Consider the following 7,964-nt stretch of genomic DNA (forward strand, 5'->3'; position numbering starts at 1 on the left):
TAATGTTTTTTAGTAATTATATATAAACTGATATGTAAAAACACAAAACAAATAGCAGACCATTTTGATCTGGTTTTTCTTATTATCCCATCCCATTAAATTATGATCACATCATCATATATTATGAAGCGAATATTAATCGAGTATAGATTGTATTCAAACTCCTAGATTTATTATCATTGTTTCAATGAAAAAGTACGAACTCTTTGACGATGAATTAATATTATTATGGCTCAATGACAGATGTTCATTTTATAAACTTCGTACTTATTAAGAACTTCTGAAAATACACAATAGAAAAAGACCAAAAAGAAAAGTTTGAATGTGATTAAAATAGTTGTTTCTCATTGACAAAATAAAATGTTTATATTTTAAAGAAAATATATATTTTTTCTACATCTCTCAATAAAATATAAAAATATATTGTTCTAATGTAAAGTAATACAAGCTCGCTATTATCCGTAACAAACAATAAAATTAAGAAAATCCGTGTTTAAAAGTATTCATTAAGCATTTTAATGACTAAATGTGAATATCGAAGAAAAAGACCTTCCGAATAACGGGTGGGTCATGTTTGTAGCATTGCAGTTTGAGATATTTCCACATTTCCGAACATTCTTCTCAGTCACTGACTTGTGTTTTGTCTCCATTATGTCAATCCCTTTACCTACACACTCTTAAATTCTTATTCCACAACTCTACACTTGCACAGTTTGGAGCACGTTTTTTTCAGCTTTCTCTTTCCCTTTTGTACTATATCCGGGGAACTATCACCAAGTTCATGCACAATTCTTTCGAACTTAGAAGTAAAAAATTTTACCTCTCAAAAAATAATTAACGGTTCCTTTCAATTTGTAGCGTTGTACACAACAGAAAGTTATGTTTATATATAATAACAACCCGACCAGAAGATTCTTTTTTTCTTTCTATAAACACTTTGATCAATAAAAATTCCATTTCTCTTCCTCTCACCAGTGCCCTTTTTATATATATAAAAAAAAGAACTGAACCAACCACTGCTTTAACCAGTTTGATTCTGAACTACTGTATTCTTTTTTCTCTTCTTCTCTCGTTTTCTTCTGTTCAACTTCTTTTATGTCCATGGCGTCAACATCCACACCAAGGTCATCTTCAGAACTAACTATCACAGTTGAACACAATCCTTCCAAATCACGATTAGCCGAGCTGGGTATAAATTCATGGCCCAAGTGAGTGAAAAGTTATCCATTTGATAGATTATTGCTAGTCTCTAACATCTAAAAGGTGTCAGAGAATTGTTTTTGTGAGCTGTGGATGATTAACCGATGGATCTGATGAAATTTTGTGTATTTTCAGATGGGGTTGTCCTCCTGGGAAGTATATGCTCAAATTCGACGCCCAAGAAACGTGCTATTTTCTGAGAGGGAAAGTGAAGGTTTATCCAAAAGGTTCGTCTGAGTCAGTAAAATTTGGTGTGGGGGACCTTGTCACCATACCCAAGGGACTTAGTTGCACATGGGAGATATCCGTTGCAGTGGACAAACATTACAAGTTCGAGTCTTCTTCCACACCTACACCCTCCTCAAAATGTATCACTGATATTTGAATTTTATTTTATTGTTTATCGTGCTTAATATTCACTAGGATTATAAATTTTAATAAAGGTACTACTCACTACTGGTGTATAATTTGAAACGAATATATATTAGGGTTATAACTTATAATATGAATGTTTGTTTCTAATTCAATGTTTGAAGTTTTCTTTGGCTTTGTATATGATTAAAAAATGAATAGCTTATCTAGGAAAGAAAGAAGGAGCATGCATTTGCATCTCGTGTTTGAGGATGCATGCACTTTTCTATGTTGCGAATGCTTATTTTGACCGGTCAGCTTTAATTTTTTGGCCGTTTACTATTCATGTTGTTTACATCGTGCATTGAGAAGCTTGATTTTGCCTTCTCTTTATCAACTCGATGTTGATAGACAAACAAGAGGTTGGGTGATGTGAATCCTAGCTAGCTGCAATTGGAGTCTATCAGTATCAGAATAGATGCTTTGGAACTGAGTAACGAATAACGATGGTCCTCCTTTAGTTTTGATCTTTCTGCATGTGATCCCACAGCCACTACCTAGAAAATCTCAGGCTTTATGGATGCAAGAATATAGGAGGCAAATGTTGCATGCACGCATATTCTTTATTGATTAGGAATTGATGCTGGAGATTTGCACCGTTGATGTCTAATTTGACCCTTTAACACAGAATAAAGGGTACCCGCATCACATTATTTTTGGGTGAGGGCAATATCTATATGCATCACTGAGCTTATTTGTCATTTGTGGGCGCATAAAAATTGTTTTTAATTTCAACGGTGTCATGCCTTAGGTTCTAGGATAAGAAATACATTTTTGTCTTTTATACTATACGGATTTTTCACCTCAAGTTTGTTAAGATAGTATCGTTAGGATCAATCACCGCCTTCAAGTTATTTGTTCACTTTGAAATTTTGAGCTTCATCACAATTTTACCCTTAAAAGACGTCTCAAAGGATTAAGGGAGGAAAGTATATTTAAATTATCTCGGACCTTAAACTCTAAGTGATGTTTGACTATTAAGCGTGCCGGTACAAGTCCCCTAGTCGAGGTCTAAGGGGAGCGAGGTTCATCTTTAAAACCATATTTCCAGTCCCATGAGTAGCGTCAATGTTCTAAACTCAAGTTCGTTGAGATAACATCATCAATTACCGCTTAGAGGTATTGTTTGCTTTGTAGCTCAGATCCTCATCGCAATTCCTAAGAATGAAAAGAGGAATGTGTATTTAAATTGAAACGCAATTCATTTTAAAATGTATTACAGTTGAATCGTTAAAAGGAATTGTGTACTATTTTTTCATTATAGCTCGATTTTTGTCCCTAAGAAGGGTTTTACCGAGCAACACATTATTGAAATACATTTTAATTTTTCATATTTAAGAAATTACATCCAAAGTCATTTTCGTTTGAAAATAAGCGAACATTACGTTGGATGTAAAAAAATCAAAGCTATATAAGATCGTTTGAAACTAAGCAATCACTACATCGGATCAAAGCAATATACAATTGTTTGAAAAACGAAACGAACATCATAATCTAATACTGTTTGAAAATAAATTATCACTACATCAGGTCAAAGGAATACACTCATTTAAAAAAAAATGATCATTACAATATGAGATCGTTTAAAAATAAATAGTCACTACATCATATCGTAGTACGAAGTTGTTTGAAAATAAATAATCATCACATCGGATCAATGTAATACGTAGACATTTGTAAATAAACGACCATCAAAATAAAGCCAAATTAATTTGAAAATAAACAATTGTCACAGTAAATCGAAGTCGTTTAAAAATAAATGACCATCTTAAAGTAATCCAACTCATTACAAGTAAAATATCATAGGATCAAAATAATTTGTTAAACACTTGCAAGATACTGAAACTCATTCATCCATCAAATCATCCTACTTACACCTCATTTATGGATTTTGAGCTTGGTGACTTATGTATCCATGTGTATTAAAGATATATAGAAATATTGATGCAAAACTAGCTTGTTTTGGCTTCTTCTTTTTTTTTAGTTGTGTATGTTGCGGAAGAGTGGACTTGAAAGTGACATCAATGGCTGAATTGAAGTGTGGAGAAGATGAAATGGAGAGGAGAGGTAAAGGCTTAGAAGAGGTGTGACCAACTTCTAAGAAGATTCAAGCAAAACACTAATAGAAGTGCAAACTTGAGAGTGAGAATTTGAAGACAAATGAGCTAGCAACTTGAGCAGCATTTCATTATCAATTCAAATCTAATTTACATGGGGGCTAACACTTATATTTATAGTGCTATGGGCAGCCAATGTGCAAACTTTAACCCTAAAAACTCTCCACTCATAGAAAGACAAGTGTCTCTCTCTAATTGGAGCAAATCCTCTCAAATTAGAGGTTGACAAGTGTCTTTATCTAATTGGAGAGAATCCTCTCCATTCCCATGAAGACAAATGTCATTTTGGTATTGGTGGGAATCCTCTCCATTAAGGAGATGACATGTGGACCTTCATGCCTTCCTTGTCACTCCATGCTTTCTATTTGCACTCTAGTAATTTATTTGTGCATCCTAGATGGTCTAGAGTTCCATTGGGTCCAAGAAGGCCCAATTGTAACTCTAGGTAGACTCTTTCTTTTTCTATTTACACCCTATTCTAATTGGCCCAAAACATGGCCCAATAAAATGGCATAAATACAAGCCCAAAAATAAAGCCTATACTACTCTGTATAATATTTATAAAACTAGATAAAAATGGAAGAACAAACAACATTAATTCTCCCTGAGATGAGAGTCTTCTAAAATCCTTTTTCTGCTTCCAATCTTCTTAGCCAAATGTTTTGAGGTTGGATGGCTTTCACCAAATATGCATAATAATATAAAACCTATTCAAATTAAATGCAATCTAATCAAATCAAAATGCAACGATATAACTTGGATATTTATATATTAATTTTTTTATCAGCAAAGAATAAATAAAATAAAATGAGACACTTCAGGGGTGTCTCAACCCTTATACATAAAGTGGCCAAGGCCAACCTGCGCAATAACACCTGACCTACAAACATTCTTCAGACTCTATAGACCACCAAACCAATCCTCAAGTGAAAGGAATGGTAAGGCACATCAAAAGAAATTAGCATCTACCATATCAGGGTCCTTATAACCAATCTTTAGTCAAAACAATACACACAAAACATCCTCTGATACAACCAAAAGTCCACAAACACATTTACAAATCAAATTCCCTCACCCACAAACAAAACCCATAAAAACCACTCAGAATCGAACCTGCTTTCTTCAAAATCTAAAGATACTTTACCTGCCTACTAACCTGTATGAGAGTCGAATACCTATTCATAGCCTCAACAACTATATACCACAATACCTTGAACAAAAATCCAACAAACCTGATCGGGAGCCACATTCTCTTTTCATAACCACACCAATAGTAAAACAAGTACCTGCTTGCTTCATAGCCTCAACAACTATCTACCACAAGAATCTGCACCAAAATGTAACAGTCCTGGACATATAGAAATTAACATTCAGCACAACATCATTTTTTCAAATACTTCATACAACACATGGGATCCAAGCACCAATATGAGTATGAGAAGTTCACTAAACTTTCCTTAGCTGTAACCCAAGACCAAGATTTTCTTTGAGCCACAATGAAAACCTCCAAAAAAATCTACTCTCTCAGTTTTAAAAATACATTTATTCCTGTGATTCCATATTTAACCTACAATTGCTACCCAAATCCCCCCTAGCATCTGATGTAAGCTTCCTTCATACCTACAAGCTTAAACAACATGAAATACATTTTTGCATCTGAATGATACACAAAGTATAACTCAAGCCACTCCAAACAAAGATCCCATAATCTCCAAGAAATCTTACACCGAAAGAAAAGATGATTGAGTGACCAAAGAGACTTTAACCACTACACCAGACAAGTTCTTTTGTCATATTATGATTTTTTATTATACTTATTATTATTATTAATATAAATGATATTAATAAAATAATAATAATATCATTTATATTATTAAAATTATTAATATTATAATATTATAATATTATTAATATTATTAATGTTACTATATTATTAATATTATTATATTATTAATATTATTATATTATTAATATTATTATATTATTAATATTATTATATTATTAATATTATTAATATTATTATATTATTAATATTATTAATATTATTATATTATTAATATTATTAATATTATTATATTATTAATATTATTATATTATTAATATTATTAATATTATTAATACTATTATATTATTAATATTATTAATATTATTATTATTATATTATTAATATTATTATTATATTATTAATATTATTATTATTATTATTATATTATTAATATTATTATTATATTGTTAATATTATTATTATATTATTAATAATATTAATAATATAAATGATATTAATAATACTAATATCATTTATATTATTACCATTATTAATATTATTAATTTTATTAATATTATTAATTATTATTATATATTTTTAATATTATTAAATATTGTTAATATTATTAATATATTAAATATTGTTAATATTATTAATATTATTAAATATTGTTTAATATTATTAATATTATTAAATATTGTTTAATATTATTAATATTATTAAATATTGTTAATATTATTAATATTATTAAATATTGTTAATATTTTTAATATTTTTAATATTGTTAATATTATTAATATTAATAATAATATTAAATATTGTTAATATTATTAATAATATTAATAATATTAAATATTGTTAATATTATTAATAATATTAAATATTTTTAATATTATTAAATATTGTTAATATTATTAAATATTGTTAATATTATTAATATTATTAAATATTGTGAATATTATTAAATATTATTGGTATTGTAAGGATCTAGAAAATTACTTTAGAATAGAAGTGGTACATTTTAAATGACTCCTGAATATTTTATCTAAAATGAAAAGGGCATATAAATAGAAATTCAGTTATTCAGGTTTCATTTTATAAAGAACCACCATCTCTCTAGAAAGTTTTTTTTCCTTTCCTTTCCCTTCTCTCTAAGATTCTGACTTCCTCGCTCATCAGTTCGACGATCAGAGTCCACCATCAGACTCCTGACAGTGAGTACTACAAGACTGCCCGTTCATAATATCTGATAGAGTAAGTTCATTTTTGCTCTTCTCTTTGAGTCAAATTTTGAACTTGGTTGTTTTTGTCCTTGCTTTGCATGTGACCCTTTTAGCTTCAGGGTTAATCTCTATTAGCTCAGGGTCCTAGTGATATAGTTAGATTTTTTATTAGGATTTTGTGGTGCAGGTTAAGTTACCTTTGAGTTCTTAGTGGTTTTGGAGCTCTTAGTGAATATTTACTAAATTTCAGGTAAGGGAAGTTAGCCTTAATTCCCAATAGAACACTAAGCTAGAAGATCTGGATGTGAGGGTGACGTGGTCACCAGTCTCAAACTTTCTTCCAGGATTGTTTGTTTTAAGTATATTAGAAATTGACTGAGATTTGAATGTGAAGTTTGATATATGGTTGCTGTTATAAAATTATAATGTTGTTGATTATTGGTTGTTTGATGTTGATTTAGAGTAATTTTCAGCTATAGCATGGAATTTGTTATTTCTGAGTACACTCTGGTGTCATTTAGATCAACCTAAACTATTTTCGATCAATCCAAAATTTCTGGTGCTCTCTGGTGTCATTTAGATCAACCTAAATTATTTTCGATCAATCCAAAATTTCGGGTGCTCTCTGGTGTCATTCAGATCAACCTAAACTATTTTCGATATATCCAAAATTTCTGGTGCTTGAGGACAAGCTAGATTCTAAGTTGGGGAGAGTGATAAGTGTCTAATTTCAGTAATATTTCATATTAAAATATAGGCACTTATGAAGATTTATTGCTAATTTACATATAAAATAATCCCTAATTTATGAATTTATACCTTTTTACATTTTTTATGATCTTTATTTGAATAAGAGTATTTTATTCCCAAATTTGGTGTTAATTGCATATTTCTAAGGAAGATTGGAGATTTGGATTAAAGATGAATGATTTGAGCTAAAAAGATAAAGATAGAAGGTCCCAGAATGGAAAAGATGCAAAGAAAGATTGGGCCTTTTTATGTTTTATCATTTAGCCCATTAGCGCGACATAATAAACAACCTAACCCTAGAAAACTAGGATAAATAGAGGGCTAGAGGTTAAACCTTAGTGTGCCAGATTGAGAGGAAAACACCATAGTGTGAATTGTAACCCAATTGGGAGAATGGAAGGTGATAGAAGTATGTGTGGCTAATTCTACCCTTTGGGATTGGGAGTAATCTGCTCAAACTCTTATGTATTGAGGTGATATTTTATATATTAATATTCA

General features: G+C 30.1%; 1 protein-coding gene across 1 annotated transcript; it reads left to right on the plus strand.

The window, feature by feature from the left end:
• The first annotated feature begins 1,002 nt into the window (after positions 1 to 1,002).
• On the plus strand, positions 1,003 to 1,727 carry LOC137816877 (uncharacterized). Its single transcript, XM_068620038.2, has 2 exons — positions 1,003 to 1,208; positions 1,336 to 1,727. The coding sequence occupies exons 1-2, from the start codon at positions 1,096 to 1,098 to the stop codon at positions 1,583 to 1,585; spliced, it is 363 nt and encodes a 120-aa protein (XP_068476139.1). The 5' UTR covers positions 1,003 to 1,095; the 3' UTR covers positions 1,586 to 1,727.
• Positions 1,728 to 7,964: the final 6,237 nt, after the last annotated feature.

Source organism: Phaseolus vulgaris, chromosome 7 (assembly GCF_051622355.1).
Source record: "Phaseolus vulgaris cultivar YP4 chromosome 7, ASM5162235v1, whole genome shotgun sequence".
NCBI classification, from domain to species: domain Eukaryota; kingdom Viridiplantae; phylum Streptophyta; class Magnoliopsida; order Fabales; family Fabaceae; genus Phaseolus; species Phaseolus vulgaris.

Bases quoted from the DNA above. Each gene is read 5' to 3' on its own strand.
- LOC137816877 (XM_068620038.2), top strand. From the start codon at position 1,096: ATGTCCATGGCGTCAACATCCACACCAAGGTCATCTTCAGAACTAACT. The intron at 1,209-1,335 runs GTGAGTGAAAAG...GTGTATTTTCAG, and splicing joins GGTATAAATTCATGGCCCAA to ATGGGGTTGTCCTCCTGGGA.